The 20,946-nt window shown below is 41.2% G+C and overlaps 1 protein-coding gene across 4 annotated transcripts in view; it reads left to right on the plus strand.

Moving 5' to 3' along the window:
• Positions 1 to 20,946, plus strand: part of ttc33 (tetratricopeptide repeat domain 33) — a 123,879-nt gene that overhangs the window by 73,466 nt on the left and 29,467 nt on the right. For 3 of the 4 annotated variants that reach the window (XM_012955907.3, NM_001126771.1, XM_012955908.3), the window contains 1 exon segment: positions 20,609 to 20,740. The exons of the other annotated variant lie outside the window; for it this stretch is intronic. In XM_012955907.3, coding sequence (XP_012811361.1) covers positions 20,609 to 20,740 — 132 coding nt within the window. 4 annotated transcript variants of the gene reach the window in all.

Consider the following 20,946-nt stretch of genomic DNA (forward strand, 5'->3'; position numbering starts at 1 on the left):
TGTCACGAGAGGTCATTTCCAATACGCCCGGTGCTGAACAAATAACATAGCGTGCATAGAGCAGGACTACTGAGTGAAGACACATGGAGCTACTAGTAGCAGCTACTTGTCGTGGCTACAAAAATAGACAATGCTGATCATTTACTGATAACTGTCTCTACATGTGTTTAGCAGAGGCAATTATCAGTATTGTCTATGGCAGGGTATTTTCTGGCATTTAGTAGCCATGTCAAGTAGCTGCTACTCAGTAGCTCCGTGTGTCTTCACCTTTAGTCATCATTATGGCCTGTGGCCAGGCAGCGGGTTTATTTTAATGGTACCCTCCAGATTTTGGTAGGTAGCACAGATCACTAGGCATTTTCACAGTTAACGTGAAGAGTAGTGATGAGCGAATCTGTTCCGTTTCGCTTCGTGAAAAATTTGCGAATCTTTCAAAAGAACCGTGAAACAGCGAAAATGTTGTGCGGAAAAAAAATTGTCGCCCCAGCGACTATTCTTTTGTTGTCTGCGGCTATTATTTTGTCGCACGGCTATTATTTCGTCGCCCGCGGCTATTATTTTGTTGTGCAGCTATTCTTTTGACGCCCGCGACTATTGTTTTTTGACGCCGGCGCCGTGCAGTGAATTTTTCCGCGGCTAATTTTTTCATCCGTTTCGCAAAACAATCCGCCAATGGCGAAACGCGGAAATTTGCTGCGAATCCATGCCCGGCGAAACATTTCGCCCATCACTAGTGAAGAGGTAAAATGCCTATTGCACAGTAGACTATATTGGCTCTAGTGTAAGGCAGAAAAAAGCCATTCAGTCCAGTCAGGTTATTGTTTGTAGCAGAAGCGACCACAAGGGTCCAAAACTGCTCCCGTGTCTCTGCTCTGTGTAATTAGGTTAGTCCCAATGGAAACCACAAGCACGACCAAGACATTCATATTCTGTACATATAAGCACTTGCGTGCAGAGGATAGGAAGTGTAAGTCACATTAGCTCAAAGACATACTGTGTGTCTTTTCTCCAATTGCTTTATTATTACAGAGAAAAGGGAATCATTTAACCATGAAATAAACCCAATAGGGCTGTTCTTCCCCCAATAAGGGGTAATTATATCTTAGTTAGGATCAAGTACAGGTACTGTTTTATTATTACAGAGAAAAGGGAATCATTTAACCATGAAATAAACCCAATAAGGCTGTTCTGCCCCCAATAAGGGGTAATTATATCTTAGTTGGGATCAAGTACATGTACTGTTTTATTATTATAGAGAAAAGGGAATCATTTAACCATGAAATAAACCCAATAGGGCTGTTCTGCCCCCAATAAGGGGTAATTATATCTTAGTTGAAATCAAGCACAGGTACTGTTTTATTATTACAGAGAAAAGGGAATCATTTTTAAAAATTAGAATTATTTTCTTATAATGGAGTCTATGGGAGATGGCCTCTCCGTAATTCAGAACTTTCTGGATAATGGGTTTCCTAATAAGGGATCTCATACCTTTACTTCCTTTTTTAAACCTATGGAAAAGTGTGCCCTTCAGTCAATAACTGTGGGGTTATCCTATGTAGGGGGTTCCAATTGAATCCCACTGATCTCCAGGTACGACACTACTACATGGAACTATATGGGGGCCTAGCAGAATAGTGGAGGTACAGGGCACCCAAGAAAAAAAAATTTTGGTTCCAGTGGTTCTTAAATGGGAACAAAAGATTTATTAAAGAATAAAATAAAATGTTGCTTCACTGACACAGCTTCATAAATAGTTCTTTTGACTGTACAGTCAAAGAGAATATGTTTAGAAGGATATCGGGGAACTGTTCTGATGTTTCTTTGCTTACGAAAAAGATCAGAAGCCTTAAAAGACCTTTCTCTCCTTTCTTTTCTGAGCAGAGTAATATCAAAACACTTATTTGTTTTCCTTCTTAACATGTTTTTCAACTCTACAGTCAAAAGAACTGACCAGCAGGTGGCGCTGGTCGCTGTCATTTCCATCTTTTTTTATTTTAATTTTGAGCTACATATATTAAGAAATAATTTAAAAATATAAAAAATAAAGTAAAAAAACATTGATTGGAAGGATTTCTCTACATTTTTCTTGCATTCCATGTAAAATTAACATTTCTCCACAACTTACAGACAGCATACAGGAACTATATAACCCACAATGCATCGCATTGTGATGTTCCTGACTACTGTTACATTTTATTTGAGTCACAAGTCAGCCAGATCAGCAGGGGAACATGGGGCGGGGCTTAGGGAACTGTTCCAAACCATATTATTACATTATGGGGTAGGAGAGTAGATTGTTTATACAGAGCTCATATTCAAGGGAAATGGATAGAGAGGTAGTGTGTTTAAATCAAAACAATCATCTTTTATTGGTTAAACTGATCTGATAATTTTGTCATCAGAGCATCACAAAGGATGCCAATACGCTGTACATCACGTGTCCCTGGAAAGCAGGTTTGGCCGTCACTAGCGATACTGGTCACGCATGACTCTGTAACTAAGGAACTTTTTGGAGAATTGGTAGAACCGATTCATAGCAATAGGCACAGCTGGAGGTTACACATATGCCACCATGGTTAATTTACTTTGTAATAGTTCAGTGATACCCATTTATTAACATTATCATTTTCATTGGTTTTATAGGTTTTTGAAACCAAAAACTAAACTCCTTTTCTCTAAAACCATACATGTCTAGTCCTTTATTACAGGATCTGAATGGAAAAAGCATAAACAAATATAATTGTGGAACAAAAAGGAAAAGAATATGAACCACCAATTTTTCATGGTTTCTCCGTTTTTCCACAAATCTTCGTGAACTTTCAAACAAAAAAAAAAAGGCAAAAAACCACAAATTAAAGTTTGTTACAGTTTGCCTAGGAAAGCTCCCATTGACTTCTACTTGACCTCGACAGCTCTTAGATGGTGAAGCTTTTTATCTCTCAGCACAGGAAAAGCTCTACTTTCATGTTAACTCTTACTTTAATTAACCTTTAAGGCCTTTTATGTGGGTCCGGGGCCATGGTACTAATGAGAAATAAATAGCGATGTTTAAATATAAAGTAATAATGAGGAATCTTGTGGAATCATATAAGGTATCACACGTTACTACTAGCAGCTTGGGCTTGGGATGCACTGCTTGGGGCAGGCAGAAAACATGGACAGAAGCCGCCTGGTTTTGTTTCTGTTTTGGGCAATGCCCTTTAGTAAGGACAGGCCTATAGTAATGAAACCTTATAGTTGTCTTATGGTGCTGCTCCTCCAGTGGGAAACCCCATATATCACTGCAGTACTTGTATAAGCCAAGCATCATGTGATCACATTATTATCTGAGCCATATCTCTCTCTTCTGGCCATCAATAGCATGAATAGCATTCTGCTGCCAAGGAGGTGCCCGTAGCCTTTCTTTCAGTTGTATGACTTGTGCTGAACCCGCCAATCTTTGATTTATACCAGGGATCCCCAACCTTTTTTACCCGTGAGCAACAGTTCAATGAACAAAAAGCTGGGGAGCAACACAAGCACAAAAACTTCCCTAGTAGGTGACCAATGAGGACTCAGATTGTTTAATTAGAAGCCCAATGTGGACTGGCAAACTAGTAGAGGCTCTGTTTAGCAGTACATATGGTCTTTATGCCTCCAAGTCAGAAATTCAAAAATGGGCACTGGGAGCAACATCAAAGGGGTTGGTGAGCAACATGTTTCCCCCGAGCCACTTGCAAACTTTCTTCTATCTGTTGCTTGCCACAGTGGAACATGTAGTATCTCTTGCTATAATATCAACCTTTCCAGCTGATTGTACATGGAACCAGTTAACTCCCCACTGTGTATAACAAACTGGATTCTTGATAAGATCATTGATAAATAGCATTATATACAAAGGCCAAGTCAGTCATCACTGCTATGTACGTGTCTAATGTATGGTAAGCAAAAGTCGCAGATGTTATTTGTCCCCATTGGTAGTGGCGTAGAGAATTAGGTTCTGCCTGCAGTGATGGAATTGGCAATTATGGGCTGAACTGGGCAATTTACCATTATTATCATGCCACACGGGGCTGTGGAAAAACACAAGTTGAGAATCAGCCCCTGTGGTTCAGGAACTCCCTGGTCTGGGGCCTGTTAAGTACTGGTCGCTGTTCCTCCTGCTTTAGCCACAGGAGTCAGTGTGATTTGAGACTGGCTGATTATCATGATGACTCTTCCCCCCCCCCCCCCCCGTTAGTATTCCCTTGGTCCACACCCCTTAGGGCTCTGGCACACGGGGAGATTAGTCGCCGGCGGGATGGCAGATGCGGCGGCGCGATATCGCGCCGCCGCGTCTGCCATCCTGTCAGCGACTTACATGTTCGCCGGTGGGATGGCAGGGGTAGGCAACTCGGGGAGATTAGTTGCCCGCGAACAGGGAGTTTTGCCGCGGGCGACTAATCTCCCCGTGTGCCAGAGCCCTAATCCAGCTGCAGGCAATAGCCAAATTAAGGGGCTTTGTAAGCCTGTTTACTACTAAACCCTGTTGCTGGATCACTGGCCCTTCTGCCTAGTCTAAGCCTCATGTTACTGAAAAGGAAAAGTAGTTCCCGTGCTGTTCCTCGAGTTCCTGTCTTGATCCTGAGAATCCTGTCTTGTAAGTCCTGCCTTGTCCTTGTTCCCTCCAATCTGAGTTCCTGGTTTTGACCCATTACCCACATTTTCTGCCCATCCTGACCTTTAGCTTGTTTAATGGACCGGAGGCTGTGAAGTGTGAACTTTCACTTTTTTTGCTGATATCTGCCACATCTGCCTGCTCTTGGTCGGAGACAATGCTTCTGGGTGCAGGCAAGGTAGGAGGCTGGTGCCAGTGTAGGGGATTATTCTCTGCCTGCATCACAGGCCAAGAATAAACCCTGTATGGTACTAGACTAAAGCTGGCCATACATGCACTGATATTATCGCACGAAACAAGGTTTTCTACAATATTCGGTGCGTGTATGGTGGATTGTCTCGTCAATCGGGCAGGACAAAAGATTTTAATTGGGCGCCACTGACGGTGCCCAAGCAAAAACTGTGTTTAGGGCTGAATTCCTATTGTTTCTACCTCTATATTTCACAATTCAGCCCTGGACATCAGTGGAGGGTACGAACGATAGATTGTATGTGAATGGCCAGCTTTAGAGCTTTGTCACATCTTACAGTCCTGCTTTCTAGTGATGTGGGGGTCAGGAGAAACTCAACCCTCACCGGCCCTAACCCACAAAATGTTGCCATTGCCCCCATTGACCCTAATCCGTATCTGCATTTTTCTGCTCTGTACTGCACTTCTGCATGAGCCTTAGGTTCCAAGGCAGGGATACTTTGGGAGATGCAGAAGAGTACTTTCTAAGTCTCACCCACATCCAACCCAAACCCGCAATGGTCGCTTAAATTTCAACCTTAACCCGTCTAACCCGTAGGGCCTGTGGGTTGCGAATCAACCCAAACATCACTACTTCCTTTATATTATAATCCCATAGCAAGAGGCCACAAAACCGAATGGTTTGTCAATGAGTGAAAATGTGGCTAACCCAGTAGGGCTCAATGTCACTGCTTTATAACACGGATCACTTTTTTTCTCATACACTGTACCATATCAGCATAGGTTGTACAGTATTTGCATGTTGCGTAGCTCTGTAGAAAACAATTAAGGGTATACTGGTAGCATATCGTGCCCTGACTTTTTTCAGCTAGCAGAGTCCCACCCAAACATGACCCAACTAACATTAGCTTTAAGATTTACAACCTGTAGATACTGGGATCACTTATCAAAAAAAAGCACAATTACTTTTGGAAAATTACCCATTAAACAATCGCACTGTCATTATTCAACTGCCAGTTTCCTAAAAATATAGCTAATCACTGATTGGTTGTTATGGGTTACTGTCCAGGTGCTAATGAATAAGCCCCACTGGCACCTCCTACTAAAACAAGCCTGTCTCACCCCAAGAGCTGATTTTCTAGGTTGCTCAAAACAAAGGATATTTTTTTGGTCCTGGACGTCTGGGACATTATCCATTCAGGAGGTTTTGAGGCCTGAAGCTTGTTAATGACACTGTGGTGGTGCAAGATATTTCAGAAATAGCACATAAATAACTCTTTTCTGTTTAGATGTTACTTATGTTTGGATGCTGTTGGTAAAGTTAGAAGAAGAAACCATAAAAGTACAACTCGCCTGAAGCAAATGCAAAAGTTGATGTTTTTTCTCAAAAGTCTCCCAAGGATAAATATAATTAAAACAACTAGAATGTATAAAAAGAGATTTATTTTATATGAAAGATGAAAAGATAATGAAAAAAAGACCAATTGGCAAAGTAAATTTATATTATTGAGACAACACAGCAGTATTAAACCTGTTGCACCCAAGACTCAATAATAGTCCCTGACAATATAAGTATCGCAATATATCTATGAAAGAGGATGTCTTATAATGAGACTCATATAACAGCAGAAGGACACTAATCCATTGTATTAATCCCACTGGGTGCCAAAGGCATATTCACATTCAGAACAGCAGTCGCAAGGAAAACATCATGATCAGAAACCAGTAAAATCAAAATCAAGGCTGGCACTAGGGAAATATATAGATATCCCACTGCTTCAGGAACAGAAGAATTAATACTTATTCCTGGAGATACAATATCTGTAAAGCTGTTATAATGTAGCAGCAATAATTCTACTTATATACGGTGCAAATATCTGCCCCCCATATGGAGAATATATTGTAGCATTTAAGCTACAAATGCAAATTGGTTCTAATTTATTCTCAGTCAAGTTTTATTTTTTTGCAAAGCAAAAAAGCTGATTAAAACTTATATCCAGTGTTCAATTTCTATGATCTGAAAAATTCCTTCTAAATATGTGAATAACATTCAGAAAGAACATGAAACACGTATCACTGTTATGCATAAATGCCTCCCCAGACCAATGAATTTCTGTCACCCCGAACAAAGATATTTACATGGACTTGGCAGTGTATTTATTCTTCCATGTGTTCTGGAAGATTATGTTTTCAGGGGTTCTGTAATAATAAAACAGTACCTGTACTTGATCCCAACTAAGATATAATTACCCCTTATTGGGGCAGAACAGCCCTATTGGGTTTATTTAATGTTTAAATGATTCCCTTTTCTCTGTAATAATAAAACAGTACCTGTACTTGATCCCAACTAAGATATAATTACCCCTTATTGGGGGCAGAACAGCCCTATTGGGTTTATTTCATGGTTAAATGATTCCCTTTTCTCTGTAATAATAAAACAGTACCTGTACTTGATACCAACTAAGATTTAATTACCCCTTATTGGGGGCAGAACAGTCCTATTGGGTTTATTTAATGGTTAAATGATTCCCTTTTCTCTGTAATAATAAAACAGTACCTGTACTTGATACCAACTAAGATTTAATTACCCCTTATTGGGGGCAGAACAGCCCTATTGGGTTTATTTAATGGTTAAATGATTCCCTTTTCTCTGTAATAATAAAACAGTACCTGTACTTGATCCCAACTAAGATATTATTACCCCTTATTGGGGGCAGAACAGCCCTATTGGGTTTATTTCATGGTTAAATGATTCCCTTTTCTCTGTAATAATAAAACAGTACCTGTACTTGATCCCAACTAAGGTATAATTACCCCTTATTGGGGCAGAACAGCCCTATTGGGTTTATTTCATGGTTAAATGATTCCCTTTTCTCCGTAATAATAAAACAGTACCTGTACTTGATCCCAACTAAGGTATAATTACCCCTTATTGGGGCAGAACAGCCCTATTGGGTTTATTTCATGGTTAAATGATTCCCTTTTCTCTGTAATAATAAAACAGTACCTGTACTTGATCCCAACTAAGGTATAATTACCCCTTATTGGGGCAGAACAGCCCTATTGGGTTTATTTCATGGTTAAATGATTCCCTTTTCTCTGTAATAATAAAATAGTACCTGTACTTGATCCCAACTAAGATATAATTACCCCTTATTGGGGGCAGAACAATCCTATTGGGTTTATTTATTGTTTAAATTATTTTATTAGCAGATTTAAGGTATGGAGATCCAAATGACAAAAAGATCCCTAATCGATAACCCCAGGTCTCGAGCATTCTGGATAACAGGTCCTATATCTGTATATTGAATTGGCAATGCTTGTACCCAGCAATGTGTTTTGGGGTTATTATGCCTGAAACTGGCACTGTACTTCACTGTACTTATCCTGTTCATTTTACTTTATAGAACAGACAAAAGAGAAAAAGAAAGGATAGAAATAGTAAATGTGAAATCCATAATCACTGTGGTAAAATTATGTCAATTGTAAGTCACTTATTTCACAGAACAAATTGTAACCAAAAATATAAGTCATTAAACACTGCAAGAAAGAGCTAGTAGGACACTCGGCTGTGCTGTAAGAAGAAGTGATGATAAGTTTATTAAAGTAGCACTGTAGGATAGGAACCAATCAGCAGCTAGGCTGACCTGTGCTTATGGCAGGGACCATTAGGACACGCCCACCTTTCATTCCAAACACAGACAGGGACCTGATAGGATCTACAGGGAGTTCCAATAAAGGGGCCATTTTTACAGATAGGATTAATGTTTAGCCCAAAGGGAAACCAGCACCGTATATTATTCATAATTGCCTACAAAATTAGGGTTTTCCCATTTATCCAATATGTTTCCTTGAAACCTGCCCTGCATTTATCCTGCCTTATGTTGTGGGGTATAACACATGGAATTACCCTAGGCTAGGATATAGTAAAGGAATACGTCATGTGACTTCAGAGTGTTACATCTGCGTATTCCATCCATTAAATAGGTACATCCGCCTTATTTACAAACCCACAAACCACCTGGGCAGTTATTCCCTCCATACAAACATAGCCGTCTTGTAATCAAAACTTAACTCCGCCCAAAAATGCCTTTTTAATGGGCCTTGGAAATTCCGACCGCTGCAGATAAATAGCCCTTTTCTCATAATGAGATTTCTTGATGGCTCGTTACCAGTGGCACCACCCTGTGGTTTATGGGAAGCTGGAATGTTGTAGGAGTGATGGTCCCTTTAACATTTACTATTATTAAGATTCAATGGGGTCACAGTTCCAACCCCCTGTCATTGTGAATTTGACTTTAACTAGCATTCGTGTTGTTTTTGCATTTGGGTAAAAGTACCATGAATGCTTGTCATACACTAAATTAAATGACATTTAAGGGCTTTCTAATTGACAAGCAATTTAGGTTTCTTGTTGATAAAAGACGTTGCAGCTATAGGCAGTGTAAGTGTCTGTTCAACCTAATAAAGCAGTTTCCTTTATACAAAGGGGCATTGAATTGAGGGATAAAAACATAATTTTGCTTCTATATAGATCCTTAGTAAGGCCTCACCTTGAGTATGCGGTAAGTTTTGGGCCCCAATAAACAGGGAGAATAGAGCTGAAAACAGTGGAGAGACGTGAAACTAAACTAGTAAACAGAATGGATCCTGACAAATTCATATCAAAATACAGGTATGGAATACCAAACCCATTATCCAGAAAGCTTCAAACTATGGAAAGGCCATCTCCCATAGACTCCATTTTAATAAAATAATTCAAAATGTTAATACATATTTCCTTTTTCTCTGTAGTAATAAAACAGTACCTGTACTTGATCCCAACTAAGATATAATTACCCCTTATTGGGGGCAGAACAGCCCTATTGGGTTTATTTAATGGTTAAATGATTCCCTTTTCTCTGTAATAATAAAACAGTACCTGTACTTGATCCCAACTAAGATATAATTACCCCTTATTGGGGGCAGAACAGCCCTATTGGGTTTATTTAATGGTTAAATGATTCCCCTTTCTCTGTAATAATAAAACAGTACCTGTACTTGATCCCAACTAACATATAATTACCCCTTATTGGGGGCAGAACAGCCCTATTGGGTTTATTTAATGGTTAAACGATTCCCCTTTCTCTGTAATAATAAAACAGTACCTGTACTTGATCCCAACTAAGATATAATTACCCCTTATTGGGGGCAGAACAGTCCTATTGGGTTTATTTAATGGTTAAATGATTCCCTTTTCTCCCTTTTCTCTGTAATAATAAAACAGGACCTGTACTTGATCCCAACTAAGATATAATTAATCCTTATTGGAGGAAAAAGAATCCTATTGGGTTAAAGCTTTTTTAGTAAACTTAAGGTTTGGAGATCCAAATTACTGAAACACCACTTATCTGGAAAATCCCCAGGTCCCGAGCATTTTGGAGTACAGGTCAAATACCTTTACTTGATCCTAACTAAAATATAATTGATCCTTATTGGAGGTATAAATATCCTAACGGGTTTATTAAATGTTTAAATATTTTTTTATTTTACATAAAGTATGGAGATTCGAATTATGGAAAGATCCCTTATCCAGAAACCCCAGGTCTCGAGCATTCTGGTAATAGGTCCCATACCTGTATATGGTAATGTATCATCAATATAACTAGATTAATAGGGTTAAGGTTTAAAGCACCAACATCGTTTTGACCAAATGTCCCCCCGTGATCTTCACAAAGGGAATTTATAGGTCAGTGATCCCCAACCAGTGGCTCAGAGGCAACATGTTGCTCCCCAACCCCTTGGATGTTGCTCTCAGTGCCCCCAAACCAGGGAGTTATTTTTGAATTCCTGACTTGGGGGCAAGTTTTGGTTGAATAAAAACAAAAATTACTACCAAATAAAGCCCCCTGTAAGCTGATAGTGTGCATAGAGGCCCCTAATAGCCAATCTTAGCCCTTATTTGGACCCTCCATGAACTTTTATGGTGCTTGTGTTGCTCTCCAAGTCTTTTTACATTTGAGTGTGACTCACGAGTAAGAAAGTTTGGGGACCCCTGCTATAGGTGAAGAAGCAGTGCCGTTTCCTTATGTTACGGTAAACTGAGGACAGGGCCATCCTTCTATAGGTTGGATTACAAATGAAAATATTATTCCACCCTATCGAAAGGATCCCATTGCTTCTTGGCCAGTGTTACTAATGTATCGGGACAGGACCCTCAAGCCCTCAAGTCAGAGTATTGGTTGAGGTAAGTAACTCTGGGAGTGCAAGGAAATTTGGGCATAAAGATGTTGGTGCTAGTAATACTGACATGTTACTATTGATTTTCATAGCTGTAAGAAAGGACCATCAAAGTTGTGTCTGCTTGGGGATCTTTCTTTGCACAGAAATGAACAGAGAAGGTTGGAATAAGGCATTTCAGTTTTAGACAATGGGAATAGTTCTTTATTATGATGGCAGCCAGGCTTTGAAACACTCTGTCTGGTACTTTTGTAGTGGCGGATTCCCTTAATGGCTTCAAGAGGGGCTTGGGTATCTTCTTGGCTAGACAACCCTTCAAATTAGGATTCAGTCACTTTTTTTTTATTTACATTCTTCTGAATGATAGATATAATGCTTTGTATAATGTTGTATATAGGAAAAAGCATTCCTTCAGTAATACTTTTGAACCATAATGCCCCTTTTAAGAGCAGAAGCTAAATGTGTTACCAGAGATTTTGAGTCTGCTAAAAAGGGAGCCTAGATGACAAGCACAGGAAATATTAAGGTAACCAGAGTGTACAGTAAATGACATCCCCATTGACTTCCAGTAAGCGAAACTATGTTCAGCTGAATCTCTGCCGGAAAATAAGAACATTGAGCAGTAGCGATTACTCTCTTTCTTTATAAAATAAAGGCTAGTTATTCATTAAAAAAAAAAAGAACAAAAGAAAATATGGAAATATTAAAATGAAATCCTCTGGGGAAATATGTCAACAACAAAGCAAGAACTGTGGTTATTCACCCTGGGGTAAAGACTCATAAACTCAGATTTTAGCTCCCTTTTATAGATAGAAAACATTAGTGGAAAGTGTCTGAGATGTAAGAGCAGTGGTATGCAGTTTGCAGGAGCCAAACCATATTGGCAGACTTTGTTTTTAATATGAGAAAACAATCAGTGTTTGGGAAAAGGAGCTGTATTCTAATCCACATGGAATTATGGGAATCTCTGATACATACGGGATGATATCTAGATGAGCGTTCTACTGGGCATTTCACACCACACCCTTTACTTCATATCACTGAGCGGTAACTGTTGGGAATGAGAGTTGGGATCCTATGACTTAACAAGCGGCAGGGTTGTTGGAAAATGAGCCTTTGTTGGGGGGGGGGCAGAGTGGATACAACTAGGTTAACTGGTGGCTATAACTTTCATCAAATGGCTCACATTTTAATTTGGGGTATGCTATGCAGTTATTTCTGTCCTCTATATATTTCTACGTTTGTATGTAAGTATGTAAACACAGAGTTGCCTACAGGAAATGTGATCATTCCATATATATGCATTTGTATAAAAATATTCAGGAAATTAGGTGACTAATTAGGGCTAACTTACTAACTTGGGTACAGTGCTGGGGGCCCCAGGCATCCCAGCCAGCCAAGCCAGCAACCTTGCCCCCCTTCCCCCCTGGAGCACATGTGCGCGTTGATAGCGACAATGGGGAGAGGTAAATTATGAGGGGAACAGGGCCCAGATTAGGGGTAGGCAACAGACCATACATGTGTCTAGAGCCCCCCCACCATTGCTCCCTAGGCACGTGCCTCTTCTGCCTACCCCTAGTTCTGGCCCTGCTTAGGTGTTTCTTTGGTGAAGTTACCCATAGCAACCAATCAGACCTTTGCTTTCATTTTCTCAATTGCATATTGCTCTGGGTAACTGCACTGGTTTAATAAACTGGACCCATTGTCTCCACAGAACATAAAAAGTTATTGTGCTTAGAGAAATGGAGATTTTAGCTTTCGTTGCCTAAATGTAAATAGTAAGTGTGATAAATGCATAGAACACCCAGGAAAAAAATGAGTTGGGGGGCACAGTATATGTTTAATGAAGGTTTGGATGGTTTTGAGCAAGACAGAAATGCAAACCTTCTGGTATTAATTCAAATATATTTTTGTGTAACTGATTCAAAGATTGGTCTGAACTAATAAGCAGCCTTAAGGTGCCCATACACGGGCCGATTGTAGCTGCTGATATCAGTCCCTTGGACTGATTCGGCAGCTTATCTGCATAGGGGCAGTAACGAAGGCCATACCCGACCGATATCTGGCCTGAAATTGGGCAGATATCGATCGGGCAGGTTAAAAGATTCAGTCGGATCAGGGACTGCATCGGCTCGTTGATGCGGTCCCCGAACCGACTGTGCCATTGCTGCCTTTAAGGTGGCCACACATGTAGCAATTCCGATCTAGGAGCGCTCCGCTTCTCTCTCAAGATGGCGGTTCCCATGGCGGCAAAATGTGTGACATCATCACAGAGTTTTTAGGCAGGAAAATTCAAAATAAAAAGACGCTGGAGACCCGGGTTTAATGCCTGAATATAGGGCTTATTCTGCAAGTGCCTGGGTGCTGCATTCTAAATAGCTTTCCTGAGCTAATGGTTTCTGACTCTCCTACCCTGTTCTGACTATCCTGAAACCCTTCGGATACCTCGTTTGTGCTCGCCTGCCAGTACTTCGTTTCCTCCATGGTCCCTAATCCAACCTGTGAAGGCAGAGGAGGACCTAGCAGTGGCACTTGGGGTGGAACCTAATGTAAAAGGGGAGCGTGCAGAAAAAGATTTATACAAAGAGCCACCATATCATCCACGTACCACAATGGAGCACACAGCTTATTAGAAACAGTGTCGGTACCCTTGTCCTACAAATAACCCACCAGAGTTTCATTCCTTGCTCTGTAACATTAATGAAGGCACTGAGAGTTCTGACAAACCTCTATGGTTTTCTTTTATACAACTCTGTCCCTTCCTCGGTTTTATATGTCAAATACTTTTGATGGATGTAGTGCAATTAACATGATATTTGTTCCATCCTCTCATTTTGTAGCCATTTGACTTGCTGTTATATTTTATCTGGTTTCAGAGAAGCGGTTCATTAATGTCCGACAATCGTATGTATACAAAAGGTACTTTAGCATGACTTGAATAAACTATCCTCTGACATACAATGGCAGATTTGGGTAATGTTTTAATATGGTGGGATAGAAGAAGAAGAAAATTAAAAGGGAGATTCAGAAACAAGCAAATTATTCCCTTTTCGACTTTGACTGCAAGTTTTATGGTGTAGTTTTATGTTATTCTGTTTTTTATATTGCCTCCAAGTTTTGGTGCCGCCGCAGAATTAGACTGAGTGGTCTAGAAGAAGGCCTCTCTTCACATTATTCTCTTAGAAAGTTACACCTTGTTGTCAGGCAGAAACTGAAGGTTTCTGAGTCACCACCAGTAGTGATGGAACCTCCATTATGCAGTTTAGTTTTGTAGCAGAGAGCTCTGTGACTGTTATTTTGGTTTCTGAAACCGTACCTCCCCTGCCGTGGGGCAGTCCTAATTTTGTCACCCAGTCTGTGGACCTGGATTGCCCCTTAAATGTCCTGCCAGCCAATCACATTCTCATGAGATGAAATGCTTGGGGCCGAAACTTTGTCTGCCATTAAATGTTTGGGGAGGCCACCACTGTGTATGTCATAAGAAATGCTTGGGGGGCAAAATGCTTTATGAAATATGGGGCTATAGTGTGCCTGTCATTTCAACAATGTAGAAAGGTGTGTGTTTTTGTTAACTAGGCATGGTATTTAAGGGTGTGTGGCTACGAAGTGGGCATTGCCAAAAATGGTTTCCCTCTCTTTCAGTTTTTCAGATGTATGTATGGAGCCTCTGCTCTCTGGCCTTGTACTTTATATATAATCCACAGGCTAGCTGGGCGGGCATGTGTGCCAATGGAGCACTGCATGGTGCTGCTCCCCACCTTGTTGGGTAGCAACTTCCAGGGCTAAATGCCCTAAATGTTGGAGAGAAAACCAGGCAGCAAGACAAGTAAAATGGCACTTTAGTGCTTTGGCACTGTTTGGCCTTTATTCCCTGACCCCAGCCCATAGTTCTCTAAAAATATGAACAATTAAATTTTGATAGCACAATGTTGCTGTTTGTAGAAATTTCCTTGTTTATTATAGGCTACAAATCCCATGTCCATGTCTGTGTCCCTATCTTTCCAATATCCCTAAACATGTTTGATTCCTGATTTTCTCACCACAGAGATCCTTTCTCACAGAGAGGCCTTAGAAACACGACCAAATGTTTCCTCTCGGCACTCGACACAGCTCAGCTTACCAACAACCGAGAGTTTGTGGTTTTCAGACCCCTTGATCCCAAGTCCACGTTTATGTGATTCTCCTCCCAAAAAAAAAAAAAACAGCTGCATGTGAGAGTGTATGAGTGGCTAAGTACATGATTTATCTTCTGTGTGCTATATATAAAGCTGCTAAGTACCCTAAAGAGTGCGTTGTGGTCACACCTGTCTCCCATCAAATGCCACTTACAGGATATGTAGCCATTACTCCTGTGGTGCATAAACAAACGCCAGAATGGAGGCCAACAACAACATACATGTTGGGCCAGCACATGGATTGATATCGGCTGAGAGCTATGAGCGAGTGGGCTTGAGTTCAGCGCTGTTGATTTTTAATTTCTATTTAATGTGCTGCAGGATATGCAGGTTTATAGCCAAGATCTGCAGCCTTTTTCTCGGACAATCAAGGAAAACTATACCCCTGAGCAATGTAGGTTTCTAGAAAATATACTGCATAAAAAAACTCATACAAATAAAACATTTTCAAAAAAAATATACTTTTATAGTAGTACATGCTATTGGGTAATCCTAAATAGAAAATTGCCATTTTAAAAATAAAGGGCCGCCTCCTGGGATCATACGTTTCACGGTGCAGACAAGCAAACCAAGGCACACATACATGTTAGGGCACATCAGCCAATCAATGGGCAAAGTTCTGTTGGTCACTGACAGGCTAACAGGCAGCGTTGGGGTGTCCTCTTCCGTTTAGAGATGGTTTTTCCACCTTGGTAGACATGGCCTTTTTTATGTCAGGTTAGATTAGGGATCCCCAAACTTTTTTACCTGTGAGCCATACCCAAATGTAAAAAGTGTTGGGGAGCCACACAAGCATGAAAAAGTTCTTTGGGGGTGCCAAATAAGGGCTGTGATTGGCTATTTGGTAGCCCCATGTGGGCTTCTATCCTGCAGGAGGCTCTGCTTGAAGTAAAACTTTGTCTCTGGGCTTCCAAAACTTGTCTACAAGCCAGAAATGTAAAAATGGGCACCTGCTTTTTTGCCACTGGGAGCAATATTAAGGGGGTGCTGAAAAAACATGTTGGGGATCACTGGGATAGATCAACCACACTTTTTTCATACGTTATGGGAAATCAAGCTCTCTTTACTGCAGCATGGAGATTAGCTTGAGAGATGTTAGCATTTTTTTGCACTGACTCCATACAAATTCGTTTTTTAAAATTTTATATAAACATTAGTTATTTGTATAATTGACAAGATGGTGATGAAACTGATGGCAAATAGCAGATATACTCCTGAGTAGAAGTCACATGGACTTGCTTGAGGTTAGAGTCATAGAAACCCAGAGAATGTAATTACTCGCAGACATCAGAATGGAGATCCATTTGGATTAACACAGCAAAGCTGAGAGATAATGATGTTATCCTTAAATGCGTATTGATCGATTTGCACATTTTCATGGGAGAGAAACCTCAGAGGAAGTAAGAAATAGTGATGCGCTACTTAGAGAGTCAGTGTTCTACCACAAGCCTCTCCCTCAGCCGCTCCGCTGCAGAGCTGTACTGTAAATCTCTCTCCGGAGAATTCCGACCCAAACTAATGACTCGAGCTGGAAGTCCCATGCACTGCCATGAATCATTAGCTGCACAATCCACGGAGGCTTTTATGCTGATGTGCGTTTCTTTAATTAGTTCATTTTCCTTATGATTATGTCTCCTACTGTACATTGCGTGGCTAGATATATATGTATATAAAGTATATATAGATGCTACACTCATGTACCTGAGTAGTAATGTTCTATGCCTACAGGAAGGTTCTCGTTCTTATTCTTATTATTATATAGCACCAACATATTCCACAGCACTTATATATCATTTACATCTCATCCTGATCCAGCGGAGCTTACAATCTACACACATTAGGGTCACTTTTATTAGGAGCCAGTTAACCTGCCTATATCTTTTTGACCTGTGGGAACCAGAGTACCTGGAGGAAACCCACACAGACGCCGGGAGAACCTACAAACTCCTTGCAGACTGGCCAAACTCAAACATGAGATCTTGCCCAGCATAGTGAAGCGGAGAAGATCGACCAGACAATAAAAATGAATATGTTTTATAAAGTTTTATTGCATAATCGCTTATAAAAATAATAGCTGGACTTACATTTAAGACTTCACTAAGACTGCAACATTGCACATTTGGCCCATGTTGGGATCCGTAGAAGAAGGAAGGTGACAGATGGTTACCAGGAAGTAGAAGGAGTAATCTATTTGTTAGATAAACTATAATAGGTTTTTATACTTCTCAACTGGGGCCTAGGGACAGGCCAATTGTCAGCCATTTAGTCGACTTGCATACATGTTTTAATGCCTGTAGCTTCCTATTTGCAGGACTTTCAGGGCGGCTCATATATATAATAATTCATTTGAATATTACACAGTGGGCCACAAATAAAGGTTGGTGAAATACAGAAGAGTTGTATACAAACCAACTGCACTAAAAAATACTGAACTTTTGCTTCACGAGAGGTGTGGGTGTATGGGGGCATATGCAGGGGGATGACGGGTGGAAATGGCGACTGACTCAAACCCAGCTCCCACCCCAAGCTCCTGCTTTAGGCAGGGCTCTATCCAAAAGGAGTAGGGGTAGGCAGGTAGGTGCCCCCCCATACCCACCCCCTAACGTGTGTGTCATTTAGATGCACAAGTTAAGGCCCAACAGGAGGGCTCTGCTGCACCTCCACACGTCTCTGCACCGAGTGCTGGGTTCTAACTGGCGCTTGGTGCAAAAAGCAACATTCCCTCTAGCACTTGCACCCCGTGGTCTAATAAATGACCCCTAAAATGTCTTTAAAAGTTCCCTCCTTATGGTGCTAGTTTAGTTATTTCTGTAAGCCACTGGGAGTTTAACATAACAAATCAGGTTTCCCTACTTTTAACGTGTAGAATAAATGAAATATACAAAGTAGATTTGAATCTATGGCCTTCATTTGAAGGCAGTAAAGCACAGTGGGTGCAGTATGATTGCTCTGGTTAATGGGTGCTAAGGAAATTGGGGAATGTTGGGAAAGAGAGAAAAGCTCCGTTTAAGCTGCAGACAATAGATTGGTGGCTCACGCTGGATTTAATTAGACGGAATTACTAACCTTTGGGCTGTGAGATGGATAAATTGCAGGTATCAGCGCCCTCCCCCATTGCAATTACAGATTTTATCTTGGTTATTTCTTTTCCGGTAATTGCATTTCCACCGCAGCTCTGAGCTTGCTTGTGGTCTCCCAGGCTGCTGATGAATGACAGTGCCTTGCCCAACTAGTTTAGTTGAAGGAGCGGGACTTGGGTGTATCTGAGATACATTGAAGATGTCAAGCTTCTCCCTGCTATACACCAGGTTATCCTGGTTCTTTAGGGCAATTGTGAGAAGATTAGATGCTAGTTGCCTGCCCATCATTAAACTCTCTGTATAATGCAGTATGTCTTATTTGTATCCTGAGACATTAGAGCTCCTTTACTAATCCCATGGGTGCAGTCCATGGAGCACTTGTACCTGTGGGATCTCAGTGTTCACAATACGCTGAATCCATTGCAAAATGCACAGTGCAACACTGTGGGCACAAGTAAGCGTGCCATAGGCAGCTGCTAAGTGCAGGGTTCTCCTATGCTTTGTGCCCACTGGTCCTTGATAACCTGCTTGTCTCAATGTCACAAAAGCTAAAGGGTGTCCAATACCCATGTTCCACCCACTATACACCTCTTATGAATACTGCTCTGCTGAATACATGCAGCACTGTATTCACTGCAAAGTGCAGCGCCTTGCACTCCAATCTGGGTGCACCTTTAAGTACAAATCACAGGGCAGGATGCAAAATGCCATTTTCTACCTATTTTTTGCACCACCTGGCTGCAGCAGAGGAAAGGAAGGGGTTTGTTTATAATAAGCTCATGATCTATTTTTAAACATATGGTCCTGGTTACTGGAGGAAGGAGGAAAGGTAGTAAAGTTAAAAACAAGACATTTGTCTGTTTTTGCTTAGTAATAAAAAATACAGAAAATATGGACTATTAAATTAAAGGTGGAAGGCATCAGCACAGGTCCTATTTTTTTTTTCTCCGATGCTTTCTTGTGGTTCCAAAATAAAAGTGTATAAACTGTGTTATGCTACATGTCTGCTCTTGGGAACAACTGTAGAAAGGACAGAGGCTTATAGGGAATTATCACCTCTGCCAGTAGACGCCAAAGAGGCCTTTACACTTCCCCATAATGATTCATGGAGCAGCTGCTGACAGCACCATTTATCCATCATTTATGGAGTTGAGCAAGGTTCTTGGTGTTATGTTCCAGCTGGGGCTTGTTTGGAATTCTGCCGGCACGTGTAGAATGAGAGGAGCGAGCAGGAATGACATAAGGACCAGTCTTGAGAAGTCAAATATCAACAGGTTGGTTGGGACAACAAACCTTCCTAACAGGCAGTTGTTCCTGAAATTTAGCAGACTGGGTTGCATTTTATATATATGAAATAATATATTGGAGGCAGGGTGGGAACTTGGATTCGGCAGAAGAGGTGCCTAGGGTGCGCCAAAGATCTTGCGCTGGGCACGTACCTACCCTGAGTTCAGCTTTCTGTAATTCCAGCTCCCTGGCCAGCAAACGGGGATTGGCAATGTGATGGTGACGCAGGGGTCCCCCTCATCAACCCTTGCTCATCGCCTCACTGTGAGGGGCCTTGCTCAGGGTGCCTCTTAGCTTTGGCCTAGTGCTGCATGAGTCTGAGGTGATCCCTAATATCCTTCTTATATCACAGTGTATTCAGGGCTTTGGTATATTATAAGGGACAATGTAGCAAGATAGACAGTACCATATATATACAGTGACATAACAAGTCAGCTCCGGGCCCCCAGCTAAAGGAAATTTCCAAGGGGCCCAGCCACTATTAACCGGCACACCACCCACCCACTGCCTGCCTCCTGCCCCCCTGTTTCCCCACACTCCCTGCCTGACATTGCCCTCCACTCCCCATCCGCAGGAAAAAGAGTGTCTGGGGAGGGGGTATAGTTTTCAAAGTTTTAAACTTCTAAACAATAGAGGAAGCAGCCCCCACGGTCCAGGACCCCCCCATAGATCAGATTACAAATTAAAAGAGATAAGAACATAATAATTATATTAAGGAGTCCTGAGTTCAAATCTGACCTGGGTACTGTCTGTTTGGAGAGTGTAGGGAATTTAATTACACTCTCCATACAAGTTTGTGACCAGGCTCACTTCTAAGAGATATTGTTGGTTGTAGACAATTAATATATCATTCCGAAATTACTACGGGGCATTTATAAATGGGAAGTACAAGACAAAGATCCTGTCATGAAATGGAAAGCTAATGAGCTAAAATTGAATCTTGAACTGAACAAATATGAGGTTATAACGAAGATGCTTTCATAGATACACATTGGATCCATATCCACATTTTTCTACCCTAGGTGCTTATGGGTGTCCATGAAATATTCCCAGCAGTGCAAGCAGCTGAAACAGCAGTTCAGCGGAATCCACGCTTCGTAGAAGCCTGGCAGACCTTGGGACGAGCCCAGCTGGGGCTAGGAGAAATAACAATGGTAAGTACCTACATAGCCACTGTCATGGTAGCAGTGGTAAGACAGATCATTATTGGGACTATTCCCAATGGGAAATTGTCAACTTAATGTCCCATAACTTTCAGCACTATCAGACAGCCTTCACGTAAAGTTACACAGAACATTGTTCATGACTGAAACTAGGGACAGTAGCCATAACGGGGGTGCTGGTAGCCCTAGATCCGTGG

This window comes from Xenopus tropicalis, chromosome 1 (assembly GCF_000004195.4).
Source record: "Xenopus tropicalis strain Nigerian chromosome 1, UCB_Xtro_10.0, whole genome shotgun sequence".
Lineage (NCBI taxonomy): Eukaryota > Metazoa > Chordata > Amphibia > Anura > Pipidae > Xenopus > Xenopus tropicalis.